This window comes from Anopheles coluzzii, chromosome 2 (genome assembly GCF_943734685.1).
Source record: "Anopheles coluzzii chromosome 2, AcolN3, whole genome shotgun sequence".
NCBI lineage: Eukaryota > Metazoa > Arthropoda > Insecta > Diptera > Culicidae > Anopheles > Anopheles coluzzii.
In genome coordinates, this window is record NC_064670.1 from 123,959,890 (window position 1) to 123,979,740 (window position 19,851).

At 51.1% G+C, this 19,851-nt stretch overlaps 5 protein-coding genes across 6 annotated transcripts; 2 read left to right on the top strand and 3 right to left on the bottom strand.

The window, feature by feature from the left end:
- The first annotated feature begins 385 nt into the window (after positions 1-385).
- LOC120953644 (homeobox protein PKNOX2-like) lies at positions 386-6,873 on the top strand. Its single transcript, XM_049605406.1, has 7 exons — positions 386-684; positions 2,489-2,639; positions 2,718-2,987; positions 3,069-3,153; positions 3,226-3,836; positions 3,959-4,024; positions 4,116-6,873. Exons 1-7 carry the CDS (start codon positions 386-388, stop codon positions 4,194-4,196), a joined length of 1,563 nt encoding a protein of 520 aa, XP_049461363.1. The 3' UTR covers positions 4,197-6,873.
- Positions 6,874-8,749: 1,876 nt separating this feature from the next.
- Positions 8,750-15,551, bottom strand: LOC120953643 (integrator complex subunit 14). 2 transcript variants are annotated; one of them, XM_040373771.2, is made up of 2 exons: positions 15,200-15,551; positions 8,750-11,503 (listed from the first exon to the last, which is right to left on the bottom strand). In XM_040373771.2, the coding sequence occupies exons 1-2, from the start codon at positions 15,389-15,391 to the stop codon at positions 9,818-9,820; spliced, it is 1,878 nt and encodes a 625-aa protein (XP_040229705.2). In that variant the 5' UTR covers positions 15,392-15,551; the 3' UTR covers positions 8,750-9,817. The 2 variants fall into 2 exon arrangements, with proteins under 2 accessions (XP_040229705.2, XP_040229707.2); XM_040373773.2 differs by lacking the exon at positions 15,200-15,551 and adding an exon at positions 11,579-11,664.
- On the bottom strand, positions 11,635-15,159 carry LOC120953641 (dnaJ homolog subfamily C member 2). The gene is made up of 2 exons (XM_040373768.2): positions 14,012-15,159; positions 11,635-13,914 (listed from the first exon to the last, which is right to left on the bottom strand). The coding sequence occupies exons 1-2, from the start codon at positions 14,371-14,373 to the stop codon at positions 12,048-12,050; spliced, it is 2,229 nt and encodes a 742-aa protein (XP_040229702.2). The 5' UTR covers positions 14,374-15,159; the 3' UTR covers positions 11,635-12,047.
- Positions 15,552-15,621: 70 nt separating the features above from the next.
- On the top strand, positions 15,622-19,834 carry LOC120953642 (uncharacterized). The gene is made up of 4 exons (XM_040373769.2): positions 15,622-17,010; positions 18,803-19,281; positions 19,359-19,524; positions 19,602-19,834. Exons 1-4 carry the CDS (start codon positions 15,730-15,732, stop codon positions 19,650-19,652), a joined length of 1,977 nt encoding a protein of 658 aa, XP_040229703.2. The 5' UTR covers positions 15,622-15,729; the 3' UTR covers positions 19,653-19,834.
- LOC120953645 (vacuolar protein sorting-associated protein VTA1 homolog) lies at positions 17,012-18,720 on the bottom strand. The gene has a single exon (XM_040373777.2). The coding sequence runs from the start codon at positions 18,128-18,130 to the stop codon at positions 17,177-17,179; it is 954 nt and encodes a 317-aa protein (XP_040229711.2). The 5' UTR covers positions 18,131-18,720; the 3' UTR covers positions 17,012-17,176.
- Positions 19,835-19,851: the final 17 nt, after the last annotated feature.

Below are 19,851 nucleotides of genomic sequence, written 5' to 3' on the forward strand. Positions count from 1 at the left end.
GAAACTAATCTAATATTTATTTCGTTTTTTTCTACATTACAGATGTCATAATGTGTTGGACTCTTACGGCTAAAGGGACGAAGTGCTGTGGACAAAATCGCTGGACGATTTAAACACTCAAATATAGATGAGCTCGAGAGTGCTTCTGCTGATCTGCCATTAAACACTATTGAAGGAAGAAATGGAAAAGCGTTCCTCAAGATGAATACTTTGAAGTGATCCGCATCAAACTCGGCATCAATCCCAAGCTATCTCCCGTGCAGCAATATCAACCGATACCTGCAGTGATAAACGAAGAAAAAGAAAGCTATTCAAACGGTTGCAACCCACTTTCCCCCTTTCCTTCGTTCACTACCCATAAACACACACAGAGAGAGGCACAATAATGCAAGAAAACAGCGTCACGGCAGTTCCGGTGTCGGCGGTGACGGCATCCGGACTGGGCACGATCGGCACCACCGGCCCCGGAAGTGCCGGCGTGGTCGGAAGCGCAGTCAACAGCACCAGTGGCAGCAGCAATGGAAGCAGCAGCGGCGGCACTACCGGCACCAGCAACAACGGTCCTGGCAGTGGGCCAATCACCACCGCATCGACAGGCCCGGCCAGCGGCTCGACCCTCTCGCCGCACGGCCTCAGCGACATCGATCAGGCACAGTTCGAGGCGGACAAGCGGGCAGTCTACAAGTGAGTACAAAGTGCACAGCATCAGAGAAAGGAAGGTCGTTTTTTTTGGGTGGGGTTTTCATGCTATAAGCTGCTTCTTGAGGGATAAAGTGGAAATGGGAATTCGAAATGCTTTTTGTGTAATTTTTAATTTATTTGTCATTTAAAGCAGCTCGAGAAGAAGCAGAAACTTTAGTTTCGAGTGGGTTTGTTGCGAATATCCTCAAAAAATTTGACTGTCGTCGTTTGAAGATGGATGCTGTAAATCAAATTATTCAAACTAACAAAGAAAAGCCGCCAGTAGACATCAAAGAGACCTACAGTATGATTTATCACCTTAAAGTTGAGTTCTTGCGAGGAATTCGGTTCGAGTTCTTGCGCTCAAACGCAATTCCCTGATAACAGCACGACGGGAGAGCGATATCCTCTTGAACCAAGCAGCGTTTCAAGCAGCACACACCGCAGGAGGAGATGCTCTCATAAATGGCGTTTGATACTGTATGTCTTTAAAACTAAATCCAACCAATCCAAACCATCGTGTTGCCAACTTCCCTCTCACACAGTGACCGTGTAACATTCGTCAAAATACTAAAAATAATCAAATGCAACACTAACGCGAAACAAATGTTGGAATCGGGGGGTCCCCCATCACACCCTCAAGCGAAATGGAGAGAAGGAGAGAAAAAGCGAACAAAACTCACACACAGATGCCCAATGCCCGTGAGGAAGACAATCGAGGTCGTCATCATAAGGGGGTGGAGTGGGTGGTGCTCCCTCCTTCCTACTACACACACATATGGTTTTGTGAAAATGCATCTCGAAGACGTGATCGACCACCGGTTGGTACGTGAGAGATCCGATGACCGGCGACAGCGGGGACGGCGGCGGCACTTGAGAGTCAAATCCGGAGGAAAAGAACACATTTTACCATTACAGCGTCACCGCTACATCCTCCAGCTCCTCTCCCTACTCCCCTGATATATTCCGTATAAACCCTTCGACCTGGCGTGGCGAGCACATTTGAATGTATGTGGCCGAAGAGACTGGCACGATTTGCATACACCCGGCTTCGATCGGTCTACTAAAGGATAGCCCGGGGTCGGTGGACCTATGGGGGGTCGGAACGGAAGCAGTGTGTTCGCCTCCATTTTGCCTTTCCTACAATGTATTATGCACATTGTAAAACTGCGTCCGTTCGTTCCCCGGTTTTGCATCATCTTCATCGAACGGAGAAAATGGCCACAAATGACACGATGACAGAGTTTTGCGACCGTTCGTTGGAAGAGAGGATAGCAGGGGAGTGCCCTTTTTTTGTTGCTCTGGGAAGCAAAAGTGCATCCAGTTACGCGCTGTGCATCCGGGGAAAAGGGTGGAAAGAGCCGAGAGGTTGGTGGCCTCTGAGACGATAAAGAAATTTCCAATGCAAAATAAAACACGAAAACGGAACGATTGCGACGGACTGGCAAATGGCTTGTGTTGTCAGTCAGAAATGGATCTTTGACGTTTTTTTCGCTGCAGCTGCAGCTGCACACAAGGACGAAACAGTGGAAGGATAATCGCCTCGTTCGTGCCTGTTCCGGCAACGTCGGTGTGTCCCACCCACGAGCGGGGGAAGAAAATTGTAAAGTATATGGCATTTACGAAGCGTTATGAGATAGCACACAATGGCTTTATTAGATGGAGGTCTCTCTCTCTCTCCCTCTGTCTCTTGTTGGTATCCCTGTGGGGCATGTTGCTTGATGTGTTGTAATTACAAAGTATGTTTGTGTGCTAGTTTCTGTGATGATCTTCCATCTTTTGCTCTCCTCTCTCTCTCTCTTCGCAGACATCCTCTGTTTTCGCTGCTGGCACTGCTGCTGGAAAAGTGTGAACAGGCCACGCAAGGCTACATTCCTTCCTCGTCTTCCGCGTCCAGTCCAAACGGGTCGTCGAACCATGGCCCCAGCGATGGGGACAGTTTCTCCCGAGATATACAGGTAAAACAATCCCACCTACAATTCGCCACCTGACTGCCACTAAACGTCTAACTACTCCACTCGTGGTCCGTATTGTAGGCCTTTGTACAGCTGCTGGAGAAGGAAAAGCGCCCCCTGCTGACGAACAACAGCGAGCTGGACGGACTGATGATAAAGGCGCTGCAGGTGCTGCGAATACACCTGCTCGAGCTGGAGAAGGTGCAGGAGCTGTGCCGGGACTTTTGCACGCGCTACATCGCCTGCCTGCGCAGCAAGATGCAGTCGGAGAACCTGCTGCGGTCGGACTACGCGCTCGAGCACAACAACAACCTGTCCAACTCCAACAGTCCCATCAACAGTCCCGAGCAGGTTCGTTGCCTGTGTTGTACTTCTATTTCGTGAAAGAATCGCTTTTAATTCCCAATTGTTGGGCGCCTTCCCATTTTGCAGGATCTTTCCGGGAGTGCCCAGGGCTATTACCAGAGCGCCGACTACCTGCAGGGAAGTGACACCAGCGAGTACAGCAACATGCAAGGTAAGTCAGTTGTCAGTGGCTACGAACTAGAACAACCACCCAGTTGCAAGTTGCGTTCTACAATCCTCCAAGCCAAGGGAAGTGCATTGAGCGGCGTTCCCGTTACACCCCTGCTACCCCACCCAGTGCTGCAGCAGCAGCAGCCTCCGCAGCAATCGCTTCATCACCCTCACCAGCAAGTGCCGCCAGCAGCAATCGATTCACCGAACAGTGCCACCGTCCTGGAAAGCTCGGTTCTGCCCCAAGACATGTCGCACAGTCCAAGCGCGCTAGCCGTTGGAATGCCTGGACTTGCCGGACTGCCTCCGCTGCATGATGGCCCTGGAGCCGGAGCTATGTTTCCCACTGACCTTACGGCAGCAGCGGCAGCCGCCGCCATGGCATTCCAACAGCAGCAGCAACACCATCAACAGCAGCAGCAGTACCATCTGCCCCACCATCCGAGCGCGGGTTCTATGTCGCTCGGCACTGCTGTTGGTGGTTGTCCGCCGGCAATAGCGCTTACCTCACCGCTTGACATGTACGCCGGGCAGCTGTCGCCGTGCGGGAGCTCCGATGAGCTCGACTCCGAGCTTGACTCACCAGGGGACGGGGATTCGGGCTCGGGCAAGCGGCACAAGCGAGGCATCCTGCCCAAGCACGCCACGAGCGTGATGCGCGCCTGGTTGTTTCAGCATCTAGTCGTTAGTATGAATCCAACGTGCCGTTGCAATGTTTTCAACTAATTTTGATCTTTTCTTCTTTTTCTTTCCCTCCCTCTGTCTCTCTCTCTCTGGCTTCCGGTGCTTCCATTGGACCAAAGCAGCATCCCTATCCTACTGAGGACGAAAAGCGTGCGATAGCGGCACAAACGAATCTCACGTTGCTTCAGGTAAGTGCCATCTCCAAGTGTCCCGCAGAGGGAGAAGACTTATGAATACTGATAATCGTTGTTTTTCTTCTTCTTCTCTTCCTTTTTGCAGGTAAACAATTGGTTCATTAATGCCCGGCGACGTATCTTGCTGCCAATGTTAGAAAATGCCTCCGACAACTCGGGAGAGTAAGGCTGTTCATTACCCTCACCTCCAAAGCTAAGCTGCTGACGTAAACCTAGTCCACCAAAGATCTGTCAGCCTCATTCAGGAAGGTTTTATTTCTCACATTAAAACCGCAACCGCATGGGGAAAGATCCACAGTTCCGTTCGCAGCAGTAGCAGCATCAGCAAAGGGACATTACTCGCAATCAACTATCAAGCTGAAAGATCTCCGTACCGCCAAGTTGTACGCCACAGCGAAGGAAACAGTGTGACCACTTGCAAACGCGCGTGTGTGTTTTGAAAAACAATCCTTCTCCCTTTGTCCAGTCATTGTTATTCCTGTTCAATCCAAACAATTTCGAACAAAACGTTTGCATTGAGCTGGCGACATGTTTTGCAAACAGTGTCGCCGTAATCGTTGTTTTACGATTAATTATGGGGCTTTTAGGAATGTCCAACAACCACAACCACCACCAATAGGCCACGATCATGTAATTGCTTGCCCATGGTTGAGCTTTTCCGCAGTTTTTTAGACGATGAATTGAATGGAATGGTTCGGCGTAGCTCCTCTGATTGTGGAATTGTTTTGGACCATTTCCCTCCGTGAGGCAAATGAATTTCCTTTCTCCGTCTTTTCTTCTAATCAACCTCACCTATCGAACAAACAAAACTGCCCCTTATTCCGCATAAAAAAACTCAAACACACACACACTCTCTCCCAGAACGAGAAAAGGCTGACCAACCGGCAACGGCCGAGAAATTGCTCCCAATCATTGTGGGTAAACAGTGGCACCGTACCGTTTCGTGCCGGGGCTGGTCCGGTCGGTACCGTGCCGTCCGATTTGAATAGAAATGCAATTTATAAACAAATTCATCCCAATCAGAGTTGAGACCTAACTGCTTGACTTCCCCCCCCCCCCTCCCCTGCCAACTCGCACACCTTGCACGGAAGTGGCAATCGCGTTTCAAATTTCGGTCACAGCACACAGCATTCCAGAGAAAAGGTCCTGCGTGTGTGTGTGTGTGGTGCCTTCTGAAAAGCGGGCGAAGTGTTATTAATTAACTCGAACCGCTCGCTCGAACTTGGCCACCGTCGGCCGGCTGTATCCTTTCATCGGTTAATGCTATTAACGGCCCGAACGGTGGTGGTGAACGTGCGAGAAAACACAAAATAACTCGCACACACACACGAGCCGACAGTGCGTGCCAGCGCGCTATGATGAGGTCTGAATTGATTAATATTTATTACCTTGGTAATGAGCCTCCGGCGCTAGTCCGGTCCTTCGCTAGGCCGGAAGCAGGAGGGGGCAACGGTGGGTTTTTGTTTTTCATTCTCTGCTCCTCTGTCTCCTGTACCCGCCGTGAGAAGGTTCTTCGTACCCCTCTCTCACTCTGTGCACGGTAGGCTGCAAAGGTAACTCAATTAGTGGCGGGAGGAAATGGACCGGTGTGTGGAAGTCGGTGGAAAATGTGGAACCGGCGTGAACACACGGGAAAGGACATTCGTGCGGACCAGTTCGGTGGGTGGAGGGAATGGTTCGATTATACTTACGCGAAAAGAGGGTGTGTGTGTGCGTGTGTGGTTCGTTTGGTTTTGGTTGACCAGTGGCGGATGTAATCGGATGACGATTACATAAATAAATACCATTTACATACATTTGGACGCAGGAGAAGAAAGGGGGAAGGACAACACACGCCGTCCTGCAAGTGAAACTATTGGAATAAAATCCCTCGCCGACGATAGCCGCGTGTTTACGGCCGTTGCACTTAAAAGCAAGCTGGAAGAAGAGATTACGAAATGTTTACCTCGGCGCACGGTGCAAACGCAACAAAAAAAGGATAATGTAAATCACTTCCCACTCATATACTTCCATACCAAACCGTGAAGGATACTCAGAGAGAGAGAGAGAGAGACGGGCAGAAATGCAAAAGGGGAGAAACTCATGCAAAAGAAAACACAACAAAACAAAGCCAAGTATACGTAAATTGCAACAAACACTCAATCTCCTGCTCCTAGACGAGACGAGGGTTGGATGGCAATTGGAAAGATATTGTATTTAGCATGTAGGATGCAACGCTGCTGGTGTGTGTGTGCGTGTGTGCGTGTGCGTGTTGCAAAAACAAACTCAAACGAAACAAGCACACGAAACAAAACACAAAGTTACTTTTAAGTGTCATATTAGTTTCATCTTCTAAGTTGTAAATTGGGTGAGCGCGTGAGAAACTACTGTGACGAGAACGAAACAAAGCAACAGATATACGTACACTAGTATACTAAGCGTAGGCAAACGAGGAAGAAGAAAACAAAAAGGGAAAAACAAAAACTAAGCAAAGTTAAAGTATGTTATAAGTATGCAGCTGGCTGAGCGAGGCTGTATCAGCAGTCCACTACTATTATTAGAGAAGTACACTAGCGCAAACCAACCAACCGCAGCACGGACGGACAGAGCAAAGAGCAAAATACTCGCTTCGCCCGGTTCTTTCTCGTGTTTGAAGCAAAATGAACTAAAAAAAAAAACAAGTTAACCGATTTCGGGATGGGAAAGAAACGCTGAACGGAGCGAGGGGCGAAAACACACACACACACGTGGCATGGAAAGGGGCCCGGACAAGAAAAAGGACGAGTGAAGTCTGTGATAATAGATTTATTTGATTTCCATATCGCCATGAACGGAACCGAAATTGAGAGAAAGAGGCCCGGCCCCCGGAACATTAGCTACCAAAAAAGAGGATGCGTTAAGACAAGCGCAATTAGCGCCCAACAATAGAATGGCAAAATTTAACTATTCATTATGGTAAAACAAAAACCAACACACTGCAGCAATATTGGTTATGAATCTTTCCGCGGTTTTGTTTAAAACATCGCTTATAGATTGTCATTATTATTACCTTAAAGAAACCCCCCTACTTCTCCGCTATTGTAAAGTGCTACTGAAACTGTAGAAAATCTGATCTGATTATAGGATAACGCTAAACCGAAGAAAGGGAAAACTAAACCGTAGGGTCAAAGTATAGTACATAATGCTTGGTGTTCGAGGGAGAGAAAGAGAGGAAGCTAAACGAGAAAGCAGAAGAAACAAAACAAACCAGTCATCGAAGTAACTGAAGTATACCATAGTTGAAGTAAGTAAGTGAAACGAAGCAGAAGAAAGGCAAAGTGCGACGAGTCTATAGCAACAAAGCAACAGCAACATTGCATACCAAACACTACACGCGAAAGAACAAGAAAGAACAACGCAAAACTGTATACCAAGAGTTGCCAATAGTTGTTCTTTTGGCACCGCAGTTGTGTTTATGTTGAGGAAATAGTGAAAGTCCTTTTTCTTTACTATTTTCAGGGGGTTTAAAACAAGCAAACAATTTAACGCAAAAGGAAAAACGAAGAGAAGAGGAAAGTGAAACTAAAATACTACTGCTACTACTACTACTACCACTACTACTACTACTACAGCAAAAAGAAATACCATCGTCACTGCTGCGAAAACTTGTATACGTAAATAGGAAACAAAGAACAAAGAATTCATATTGTGAGTGAGGCATACGAAATAATAGAAGGTAACAAATTTACGTTATTATTTTCTAACATTAAACATATATCTATATATATATATACATACAAACTATGAATATATTCCTAGAAGTGTAAGGTTTTTATTACCATTTCCTAATACGATTAAGAGAGGAGACGGGGAAGTAGAAAGGCAGACAGCAAGACAGACAGACAGACCGAGGCGAATGGAAAGGAAGAAATTATTGAAAGGATGAGAAGAAAGTAATATTTCTTTCCTTCATTCCCTTGTTTTGTTGAGACACAGTTTGTATCTTCCTTCCGTAATGGCCACACTCGCAGAATTAACTAATGTATACTAAAAAAACAAACAAAGAAACAAACAGAAATGCGACAAACTCACTCAAACAGCGCACCGTCCAACCAACAAAAGAAGAAGCGGTGGTGAAAGCAAAGTTGTGGAAGAGGCATAAGAAGGCTCACCTCAAGCTTCTACTTCCTACAGTCCATCCCTTTCCTTCCCTCCCATCCCTCCATCTAGAAGCTGGGTGGACATTCTTCCATTCGAAAAGAAACAAAAGAAAGCAAACAAAGATGTTACCATTTTAGATGTAGATTTGAACCACGCGCGCGCGCGCGCCTGTGTGTGTGTATAGAGGGTTGTTAGGTTTTTCCTGTTGAAAAGGGGTAAAGGATAGTAATCATTTTCTGGTCCCGCCCTCCCATCCTCCCCATGTAGTGCGGGGGGGTGGAAAAGGGGAGTTTGATTTGGTTTCGTGCTCTACGGCGCTTGATTTCAATTTCCTAGTCCCCACGGTCCCACGGGGAAGAGGTATCGCGTGACTCGCGCACGAGCGAGCAGTGATTATGTATGGGGAGGGGCAGTCCTTGAAACCGTGGGACCGTGGTTTTTCTTTCTTAACCTCATTTTCGGAAAATAGCCATGGAAAAAAGGGAAAGTGATTCACCGTTTCAGTAATTTCATTCATGGTTTTGTTCCATTTTGTATAATAAATTTTTGATGTTTTCTATAAGTTTCTATAGTTCACACACGATGAGCAAGAGAAACACACACTCACTCACAACAACACATTACGTCCGTGCCATTAAGAGAAACTAAGCAAAGGAGATATGATAAGTGGGGAAAGCAACAAAAACAGAAAGGAAAACCACATGAAACTAGTGTAGAATAGGGTGAAAGAGAAGGAGAGAAGCGCTAACGGTAACAACACAGAACTACCTTCAGTTGAAAGTACGTAAAAACAAACAAACAAACACATAACTTTAGACCTAACGGGCAACAAAACGTATACCGCATAAAAATTACCAAAACATGAGAACGAAACTAGATAAAACGCAACTTCCTTCAGAAAGAGATGGGAAGAGAGAGATGAAGAGGGAAAAGTAGCGTTTTGGCTTATTTGCTTTCTAAAAACTGCTTTGTGAAAACGTACACGTAAATGAAACAACACACCAGATACTTAGTTGGCAAAAACTGAATACAAGAGACAAGTCAAAGCAGCGATAACAAAATTTAGAACATAAAAGATTTCTTATCAAAGTCGAAGGTCCGTTCTGTTTTAGCTTACACAATATTTCGGCAAATAAAGAAAGCAAAGCAAAGTAACAAAATTAAACAAAAGCCAAACAGTAACATCAAAACAGATTGCAACATAGAGGAGAGAGAAACTACTACCTTCAAACAACACTGTGTAAAAAGAATTGCTAGAAAAGTGAATGCTGAGACAAGGCAGCCCCCCTCCTCAGCAAAAGCGAAACAAAGCAGAAAAGAAAATGTATACTATTATATTATTAAATTGATTGATAATTAAAGAAATCAAGTAAAGAAGAAGAGATAAACATCTCAAAAAGGAATCGAGAGCACCTTCTCGTGAAAGTAAAACACACACACAACACAAATTTAGCCGAAAATGAGAACCTCGTTGGGACATTGAGAATAAAAAGAGGACCGCTGAGAATAAAACTAAATTTGAAAAGTAAGCAACGAGCATGAAGAAAAGAGCGCATCGGAAAACTGGAAGAAAGAAATGAACAAACAACCCTTTTTTTACTAAAATAACTTATTTATTTCTCAAATCGCTCCATCCACAACAACCTCTCTCTCTCTCTCTCTCTCTCGCTAACCTAGCTGGTTGTACTGCGTCGGGAGCGCGTGTATGATGGACTTCAGGTCGCGATTGTTCGTCTTGCGCAGCTCCATCGCGGCGTGCGTCAGCTGCATCGAGCAGTCGGGCGAAGCGCTCAGCGGCAGCGTGCTAATTTCGCGCTCGAAAATGTTGGCCAGCCCCTCGAGCAGCTCGACGAACCCGAGCGACAGGGCGGCGCGCCGAATCCGGTTCAGCTCCTTGTAGAAGTGTTGCGTCTTTTCCGGCAGCTTCTTCGCGTGCCGCAGCACCTTCTGGATGTCCGACTGCAGGCTTGCCTGGCGTATCCACACGACGATGGTTTGCGAGTAGCTGCGCTTGTCCGCCTTGATCGGGAAGGAAGGATTTTCGCCCGGGAAGGCGTCCTCCAGCGTGCCGAGGTAGCGTAGATCGCCCAGCCACGGCACTACGTCGTTGCCGGGCGGAAGCACGTTCAGCATGAGGTTCCACTTTTTCTTCCCATCGGCGTACGAGTAGATGAAGCCGTACCAGCTGTCCCCCAGCAGCACCAGGGCGGCCATGTTTTCCACCTTGAGCGCACCGTGCAGTAGAACGCAGACCGACTCCTTGTTCACGTCCGCCCCATCCAGTCCGTGGTGGTCGTCGTGCGCGTGATGCTCACCGGCGTCCGATTTGGCGTAGAACGCTTTTATGTCAGCTTCGAGCCGTTCCTCGGCAGACGAGTGACCATGTCCATTCTTTAATCCACCGTTCGTGGATGGTCCCTTTCCACCCTCGGAAGTCTGCTCGGAAGAGCCACCGCCCGAGCTACTAGTCGTAATGCTGCGCGGCAGTACCAGATGTCTGCTAACGGACATCGGTGATCCAATGTCCGCCATGCGCAGAAATCCACACACCTCCAAGCGCCGGGACATCAGCTTCGTCGTCTCCGCTCCGAGCAGATCGCGCGCAGTGTAGGGCAACGGTGCCGGCCAGACGGTGATGGGGTCTTCCAGCCGAAAGTATCCGCCACAGCGAAGCGTTGCCTCAAACTGCCGGTAGTTGGTGTCGCACATGGTTTCGAACGCTTCCAGCGAGGAGGCCCGTGTCAACTGGCGCAACCCATCCTCACCATCATCTCCGACATTCGGCGACGGTTCATCGCCTGCCGACTCACTACTCTCGTGCTTCATCTTCATGCGTGGGATAAACAGTTGCCCCTTCTGGCCGCTCACGTCCAGCAGCTGCTGGTACAGCTTTGTGCCACAGCGAAACGCTGAATCCGTTGCCAGGCTACCGAGACACATGAACGACAGCTTGCTGGGATAGGAAAATCCAACCCACTGGTTCTCGGAGGGCTGTGGAACGACGGCACCGCTGCCGGCACTGCCGATCGTGGCCACCTTGGATGACCCGTCAGCAGCAGCAGCAGCAGCCGTGGCGGCCGCAGCCGCCGCAACACAGGCCGCCTTGTACGTCTGGATGTTGATGATCGTGTTCTTCAGCGAGCTCGGTCCCATGCCGACGCCACAGTCGGTGATGAAGATGATCTGGCAGTAGTTCTGGCTGCCCCAGTGCGTCTTGAACGCGTTGTTCACCGCCACCAGCACGTTCTCGAGGCTCGTCTTGTCGTAGTGCTCGATCTTGTGCAGCGCTTGCCGGATCGTGTCGTAATCACGCGTAAAGTCCACCAACACCTCGTACAGCGACGAATAGATGATCTGACGTGAAGGAGGGGGGAAGAAGTTGACGTGGGATTAAGGATGAAAACTGAATTCTAAAACAAAACACAATACTTTGCCTTTCCGAGAGTCAACGCATTCGAACGCAACGTCACTAACACACGAGAACATACAGGGAAAGAAGTTCGGGGTTGGGTTTCTTTTCTTCTTCGGTTTGTTTAATCATTGTCTGCAAATTTCTTGAGGCATATTCTGTTCTCTGTTGGTCACAGTGTTTCTAATAGAAAATGGATGTGTGTTTGTTGTAAGTTCTGTCTGAATGTCTTGTGTGCGTATGTGTGCTCTAGTATGGATGTGTATGGTGTGCTTGGGTGTGTATGTGTGTGTTTGTTAGTTTTTTACGATGGTAGTAGAACCAGATACTAGCATTATGTACACAACTTATCCGCGTCCTCGTTGCACTACGCCATGGTGTTCGTTGCCGCCGGCGTAAGATGTTATACAATCCCTGTCCGAACCGGCCTGCCCTCTCTCTTTCTCTCATGCTCTCCCTCTCCTTTTCTCCTACCATTCTCCTACCCTCCTACTTCACGCTCTGCTGAGCCTCGCGCTTCGCATTGACCAGATCAACGAGTTCCTTCACCCGCCGCATGCAATCCTTTTTCGTCCTGTTCGGTATACACTCCGCTATCCGATCCCAGCGATCCGGTCCGCACGACACGGGATACGTCTTGATGGCTTGCTCGAGCAGTGCCTGTTCCTCCTTGCTCCAAACCTTGTTCGCTTCTTTCTCCTTCTTGGCTGGCGCCGTTCCGGCACTGCTGGCTGGTTTCGCTGCCTTGCCATCGGGCTGCTGCACTGTCGGAGCCGCCGCCCCACCAGTTGTATTGCCGCTCTCTTCCACCGTCGCCGTTCCATTCATCATCGCATGTGGTTTTTCCTCTTTGTTGGCGCTTTGTTTCGGTTGCTTGTTGCGATTTTCTTTGCCCTCCGGTGCACCATTCTCCTGCACCGTAGTGCCGTTGCCGTGTCCCTTCGAACCACCATTTACCATCGGTGAGGCCTTCTTCTCCGCGGCGGCCGATTTCGGCTTGCTGTCGCGCTGTCCCTTCTCCTTGCTGGCCAGTTCGGCCGCCTCCTTCGTGCTGATCTCGGAGTTGTCGATTATCTTGAGATCCTTTTTGCTGCGCTCGAACGACTCGTACGCCTGCTGGTTAACCACCGTCTTAAGGTCACTCTTGGAGAAATCGCCCGCCTGCAGTTCCTTCGCCTTGTTCAGCGCGTCCTTGGCGTAGAACTTCATGTCGCCCAGCTCCGTGCCGTGCTGGTTCAGGTAGTTCGCTATCACCTCCCAGCGGGAAATCGTGCCGGCCGGGAACAGATTCACCGCCTTGATCAGCAGCTGCACGTTATCGTGCGTCCACATCGCCTTCCGGTTGACCACCTTCAGCCCGGCATTGTTCGGTATCTGTGCCGACTGCTGGGCGGCCATGCGCTCCTGCTCCAGCTTTGCCTCCAGCTCGCCGAGCGCCTTCACGAACACTGGCCGGCCGCCCGCCGCCAGCTCCTTGTTAAAATCTTGCAGCTCCAGCAGCTTGAAAGACTCGATCAGCTTCTCCATGCCCTCCAGATGCTTCAGGCGCTCCTTGTCGTTCGACGCGAAGTAGTCCTTGCCCTTGGCCGTGTCCCGCAGCAGCTTGCGCTCCTTCTTCAGTATGCGCTTCGTGCGCTCGCGCTCGATCTGTATCTGCTCGATGCGCTTCTGTTCCGCCTCCTCGGCACGCTGCTTCGCCTCGGCCGCTTCCTTCGCCACCCGCTCCTCCTCCGCCTTCTGCACCTGGTAGGCGGTCTGCTTGGCGCGCTTGGCCGCCAGCTTGCGCTCCTTCTCCTCGCGCTTGAAGCGCACCACGCGCGGATCGTTGTTGTACGCCAGATCGACCAGCGCCCGGATGCGGGCCGACTCTTCCTTTTTGCGCTTCAGCCGGATGGCTTTGTTCTGTTTCTCGATCCAGCGGCGCTCCTCCCGATCCTGGCCCTTCTCTTTGTCCTCCTCGTCGAGGTAGCTGAACTCGCGCCAGCTCTGGAAGTTGTACCAGAAGTCGTAAAAGTGTTCTACCGCCTCGCGCGGCGTGTTGTCGTCTCCCAGCAGCGGGGCCGCCTTGCGCGATTCGTTCCAGCGCGCGTTCCGCTTGAACACGTCGGCCAGCGAGCCAAAGAAGTCCTTCTCCACCTCGGCCTGGGACGGAAGCGAATCGTCAAACTCAGGATCGATCGAATCGAAGGCGCGACGGTTCTTCACCGTGCCGAGCGTTTCGTACGCCATCGTGATGCAGTGGAAGTAGTCATCGTCCTGCTTGACGTTTTCGCCCAGCGCTTTTCGCTTGTCCGGATGGTGCTTCAGCACAATCTTACGGTACGCACGCTTTATGTCCTCGTCCGTCGCTGTGAATCTGTGTGTGTGTAGGGGAGGGGATATTACAAAAGAGCATTAAATTAGATCATCCACTGGCCACTGTCCTCTTCATGTGTGAGTGTGTTTGCACTTACCTCATCTTGTTCAGGCCAAGCACATGATAGTGATCTTGGTTCTTCCAATCCTTGGGATCCAAACTCTTGAGATAATCAATGTCAACCGCGAACAGCTCCTCGAACAGTGCTTCCGGATCGACGGCGGCAGGCGCGTTCTGTCCCGCATCGGCCGGCAGTGCACCGGAAGCGATAAGCTCATCCTTGGTCGGTGGACACTTGGGCACGATGGGTTGCGTCTCGTGCAGATACTGTAGGTACTCTAGGGTTTCATCCCATTTGGTGCCGGCCGCGGAACGGCGCAGATCGTAATTCGTTTGCAGGGCAACGGTGAGTGTGGCGGACGAGGGCCGTTTGCTTTTTTTACTCGCTGCTGCTGCCATGGTGCTTGAGGCGCGCGGACGGGAAAGGTAGCAGCACGGTGTGTGTCTTTCGTTTTTCACTCCCTTTCTTTATGTAACTTACACACGCAAACACACACACGGGCCCGGGCGGGTAGGGGACTGGCAGCGTCTTTACAAGGCGAAGAAGCCTTTTGTTGCACGTCTTTCGGCACGGTGCACGACCGACAGCAGCGACACGAGCAGTTCGTCTCACTTTTTCACAGCTGCAATTCGCACACACAGTCGGAACAGTTCCGACACCTAACCTCAAACACGTGGGGCGATCGCATCGATACAAGACGGCACACCACACCACAGCAGTACGAGAGACAGCTGCAACTACGGCGACGGAAGGGTTTCTGCGTTGCACATTTCCTTCCGTGTGTGATCGGTGCTGTCGTGCTGCTCGTGTTTGCCACGTGCGTGTTTGTGTGTGGCCACCCGCTCGTTCGTCACCTTTCCGGTGCGGGGCGTGAATTTACAGAACGCGGGCTTTGCACCGAACACAGAGGGATGAAGGAATTCGTCGCGGACTGCGGGTTCTACCTTTTGGTCGGAGCGCGGAAAACTTCACCCTGCTAGCGCGGCTCGTGTCGAACAAGAGCTGCACACGCGTCTGTTTACGCGCGCGGGTCGAACTCTGTCGAAGGACGCGTTTCGAACACGCTTTCGAAGATGGTCTGTCTTTGCTGAGTCGTTTCCCGCCTATCTAGCTCTCTCTTTTTCCCTACCGTGTAGTGACGTGCCTTCTCGCTCACTCTCTCGCACGCAAAGTGAATGTAAACAAAGCTGCAAGCTTATCAAAACGCAAAACTTTTGCACTTACCAGGGACACAAATTCCAGCCGGGCGTGCTTGGAAAGATAGTCCAGTATGTAGTTGACGCCCTGTATGGCCAGCTGATGGTAGGTGAGCACATTTTCCGAGCCCGAACCTCCAGGCCCACCGGTGCCTGTTGTTTGGTTCGGAATGGGGCGCGACATCGACAGCGACACGTCGAGGGCGATGATCGTTGGCATGGTTGGTGTTCGGATGATCGGCTGCTTCTTCTGCGCTGCTACCAAATCACGCTGGCAAACATGGAAAAATCCCTCTCTTCCGGCAGGCAATTAATCGACAATTTTCCTGCACCAGCGTTCGAGATGTTTACGCCCGGATTTCTTTCCCATACGCCATCTGTCAAACGGGTGAAGCGCTGTCAAACGGCCAAGCGGGCGCCATCTTTGCTGCGTTGAAGTGAGTGTGTTGATGTGTGCCACAGACGCGTTCCAAACATTCCGCGAAGTTGTTTGCGAAGGTATTTGAAATTGAAATATTTCAGCCAGCTTTGTGATTTTCCGCCCAACGCAGTGGAGCGATGCCGAAGGAAAACGAGACGCTCGAGATCGATAGTAAGGAAAACCTAGGGATGAGGGTGAAACGGAAGCGCAAAAATGCGCACCCGGTGCGTAAGTATTTCGCCCGCTCGGGGGAAACGCAGCAAAAGTGCACCTTCTGCGGCTGGCACACGGTGGAGAATGCGACGCGGATGGTGCAGCACATCGCGAACCGTTGCGCGGACGTGCCGGACGCGGTGCGGAACGAGATCGCCGGCACGATGCTGGACGCGGAAGAGCGGCTGCAGCAGTCGTCCTTCACGAACCACAACAAGAAAGCGATCCACAACTACTTCCGCTCCATCGACAACGATCGGAAGCGCTGCTGTGTGTTTTGCAAGTGGACCACGGTCCTGAACCTGACCCGGATGCGGCAGCACATTACGCAGGCCTGCCACAGCGTCCCGACCGACATCCAGCAGAGCTTCATCAAGCAGGACTACATGGACGAGTCGGAGTGTGACACGTACTGCATCATCAATGTGGACGATGGCGATCGCAAGGGGCTGCAGGTGGTGTCTAGCAGCGCGCTCGATTCGTCCAACAATGAGGGCGAACAGATCCAGGAGGTGGTCATCAATGCGGAGGACGACTACGACACAAAGGAGGAGGGGGCGTTAACGTTCTACGAGGAAACCGTGCTGGATACGATCGCCGAGCTAAATGCGGCCGACGAGGACAGTGTGGGGCCCACGAAGCTGGAAAACGAACACACGGAGGTGGAGTTGTTAGAAGGCGAGCAGGTGGGCGAGGAGCTGGAACATGTGGAGCTGGACGAAATCGATGATCTGGAGTACGTGCATATACCGGAAGGACGATACTACACGGTGAACAAAGGCAACGCCGAGAAGCGGCAATTGTCGGCCAAATCCTCCTCCAAGGACGAGGAGCTGGACGAACCGGTAGCTAAAAGGCGTCCCGAGGTGAAAGTTGTGACGAGTCGATCGCTTCAGCAAAAGTCCCAGTCCAGTCGAGAGGAACAGATCAGAAAGCTTCGCACGCGATTCAATGTGGCCGAAGCATTGAGAAAGTCGATACTCGTGAAGAAGGAGCCCGAAAAGCCTTTACCGACGAGAAGCTCCTCAATGGTACCCAAAAATGAAAAGCAACAAAACGACGCCCAACCGCGACCTCGAAGTAAGACGAGCTCCTCCACGGCTACTACCACCCAGCAGCAGCAGCAGCCGAAGAGTCCGCAGGAAACGAAGAAACCGATGGCCACCTCGACTCCGTTCGTCAAACCCGCTCGTCAACAGCAGCAGGTACGTTTTATGTTCTTTTTTTGTTTATTAGGCAATAAGTTGAATAATTCTCTGAGTATACAGGTTAATACACCCTAAGCAACTAGATAAAAGCGATAAAACAACGCACGATCGACAGCTGGGGGACGCACCTCCCCTCCCCTCCCCTCATCCCTCCTACACAATCCTACCCATCCTGTCCGGTTTGCAGCAGACGGAGCGCTTTCTGGAGATTATCGATCGAAGTTTTCAAATCCTCGTAGTTGAGGGCACTTTCCGCCCATCGGCAGTACTTCTGCGCTTTGGTGATTTGATCCGGTCGCAGCTGCACTCCGCCCGGCGTGACCATTCGGTTCGATTCCACCGGCAGTCCAGCCGCGTCTGCCACCGGTCCACCCGTGTAGGGCTGAAAGCCACCGGGCGGTTTCTCCGGCTCGCTGGGCGGTGTTGGCGCCTTTACGTTGCTGAACGGATCGGTAGTGGTGAAGTTGGAGGGACCTGCCGGCGGTGGTGTGGGCATTGCGCTCGGGAAGTGTGGCGGTGCGGCAGGCGTGTTGCTCGGACCGGGCTGGGGTTCCGGGTTCGGTTGAAAGGCTCCTCCCGCATCCTGGTCATAGTCTTTGCCATCCTCTTCCCCCTCCGTAGGCATAGGGCCCGGGACGGGCGTTTCGCCGTTCTTGAGACAGTTGTGAATGTAGGAAGCCTTCCACTTGGCGTACTTCCGGTTCTGTGTTACCTCCTCCGTCAGGTCGCCAAACGTTTGGCACGCGTCGTAGATCATGCCGGCGGTGTAGAACGCTTTGACGACGTTCTTGCCGAAGTTGCCCGCCCGGTCCTGCTTGTCCGCGTACAGGAACAACTTTAAGGCGTAGTTCTCCAGATAGGCCAGCGCGGCCACATCGTTCGTGATGGATTCGTTGTCCGCCGACGCTCGCTTGGTCGCCTCCAACCAGTCCATTATTGCCACCAGCACTTTTCGATCGTCCATGGTCTGGTGGGGGATTTTCAGGCCCAGCTGCAGCGCGTACAGACGACACCAGTAGGCTACGACCGGATCGCGGGTATCATGCTCCTGGGCCGTCTTGAGATAGTGCTGGATGGGCTTCAGCAGCGGCGTAACGGGCGGAAGGTTGACTGCCATCGTGTCCTCGAGGGTCTCTTTGGTGGTCACAAAACGCAAAACACGGGCACAGAGCAGCCAATCCCCGCAGCTCACACCAAACAAACGCAGCGATTGCGGTGATGAGTAATGCTGTATCGATTTGACGTTTCCGTGTGTGAAAAGAGACGGGCTTGACAGCGGCTGAACCCTTTCGCTTTGTTTACAGTCGGTGGTTGTGCGTGCCCTCTCCTCTCGCTCTCTCTCTTCTCTCCTTCTCTCTCTTTTTCGTTTCCACTGCACGGTGTCGGAAGGGTATTTTTATCGTGAAATTAATGCGCGAAAGGGACGACTTTAGCGATAGTGCCGTCGCCGTCGAGCGCGATAAGAGATTGGTGCACCCGGTCAGAAGAAGAAATAGAATCGAAAAGCGGCATCTAAAGGTGTCGACGCCTGCTTCTGCTGCGCCCGCTGCTGCTGTGATTGTGAACCGTTGATAGGGAAACTTGTACGCGTGGCTAATCGCCGTGACACCTGAAGCGGTTTTCCCCAACCGCAGTCGAAGCAGTCTGTGTGGACAGTTTTGTGGTGCGAAGAAAGTAGTAGTTTCGTTAAAGTAAAGCGTTGTTGAGCATGAAGAATTTCGACGCCGCCATCATGCCCGGCATTGTGGCCTGTTGCTTACTGTTGTTCTCGTTCACCATCATCGTACAGGAGGGTGACGGTGCGGTGGCGGATGAGCCCGGCTCCTGCCATTCGTTCGGCGGTGGGCATGTGTACCCGCAGGAGGCGCCCCGCTTCGTCGACCACAAGCTGCAGTACACGAAGGCGGTCATCTCCCGGCCAGCGCCCGCGTTCGAGGCCACCGCCGTCGTGGACGGTGCGTTCAAGAAGATCAAGCTGTCGGACTACCGTGGCAAGTATCTGGTGTTCTTCTTCTACCCACTCGACTTTACGTTCGTGTGTCCGACGGAGATTTTGGCCTTCTCCGACCGGGTGAACGAGTTCAAGAAGCTGAACGCGGAGGTGATTGCGGCCAGCATCGATTCGCACTTCACGCATCTGGCCTGGATCAACACGCCGCGCAAGGAGGGCGGGCTGGGCAAGATCAACATTCCGCTCGTGAGCGACATCACGCACAGCATCTCGAAGGATTACGGTGTGTTTTTGGACGATCTGGGCCACACCCTGCGGTAAGTAAGCTCTTTAAGGCGGAGAAGGCGACGAAAGTTCACAGAACGTGTGCTAATCGAGTGTCCATTCTTTCCAGTGGTCTGTTCATCATCGACGATCGCGGTGTGCTGAGACAGATTACCATGAACGATCTGCCGGTTGGTCGTTCCGTGGATGAGACGCTCCGGTTAGTGCAAGCATTCCAGTACACGGATAAGCATGGTGAGGTGTGCCCCGCCGGATGGAAGCCGGGCCAGGATACGGTAAGAAAGAAAAAAAACGCGCTTCATTTGACCTCTTTCATCTTATTAACCTTTTTCTTTTCCCACTCTCCTCACAGATCGTCCCCAATCCGGAGGAAAAGATTAAATATTTTGAGAAAAATCATTGACGATAGCGTGGGGAGAGGAGTTTGCTGTAAAACGCGAAAGATTTTATGTTGGATTTAATGAATTTTGTCCCTTTGTTGCCAACGAAAACAATCAGCAGCGCCGGTGGATGAGAGACTGTGAAGTGATCTTCAAGAAGAAAGTATGAATTAAATAAAGGTTTTACTTAACCATCGTAAGGAAATAGTTTTAATTAGGGGG

Excerpts from the sequence above, each read along its gene's own strand:
- LOC120953644 (XM_049605406.1), top strand. The coding sequence starts at position 386 with ATGCAAGAAAACAGCGTCACGGCAGTTCCGGTGTCGGCGGTGACGGCA. Across the intron at positions 2,988-3,068 it reads CCATCAACAGTCCCGAGCAG|GATCTTTCCGGGAGTGCCCA; the intron begins GTTCGTTGCCTG and ends CCCATTTTGCAG. Across the intron at positions 4,025-4,115 it reads CGAATCTCACGTTGCTTCAG|GTAAACAATTGGTTCATTAA; the intron begins GTAAGTGCCATC and ends TCCTTTTTGCAG.
- LOC120953641 (XM_040373768.2), bottom strand. The coding sequence starts at position 14,373 with ATGGCAGCAGCAGCGAGTAAAAAAAGCAAACGGCCCTCGTCCGCCACA. Across the intron at positions 13,915-14,011 it reads CTTGGCCTGAACAAGATGAG|ATTCACAGCGACGGACGAGG; the intron begins GTAAGTGCAAAC and ends ACACACACACAG.
- LOC120953643 (XM_040373771.2), bottom strand. The coding sequence starts at position 15,391 with ATGCCAACGATCATCGCCCTCGACGTGTCGCTGTCGATGTCGCGCCCC. Across the intron at positions 11,504-15,199 it reads GGCTGGAATTTGTGTCCCTG|ATCATCTATTCGTCGCTGTA; the intron begins GTAAGTGCAAAA and ends CCTTCACGTCAG.
- LOC120953642 (XM_040373769.2), top strand. The coding sequence starts at position 15,730 with ATGCCGAAGGAAAACGAGACGCTCGAGATCGATAGTAAGGAAAACCTA. Across the intron at positions 17,011-18,802 it reads CCGCTCGTCAACAGCAGCAG|GAGGGTGACGGTGCGGTGGC; the intron begins GTACGTTTTATG and ends ATCATCGTACAG. Across the intron at positions 19,282-19,358 it reads GATCTGGGCCACACCCTGCG|TGGTCTGTTCATCATCGACG; the intron begins GTAAGTAAGCTC and ends CATTCTTTCCAG.
- LOC120953645 (XM_040373777.2), bottom strand. The coding sequence starts at position 18,130 with ATGGCAGTCAACCTTCCGCCCGTTACGCCGCTGCTGAAGCCCATCCAG.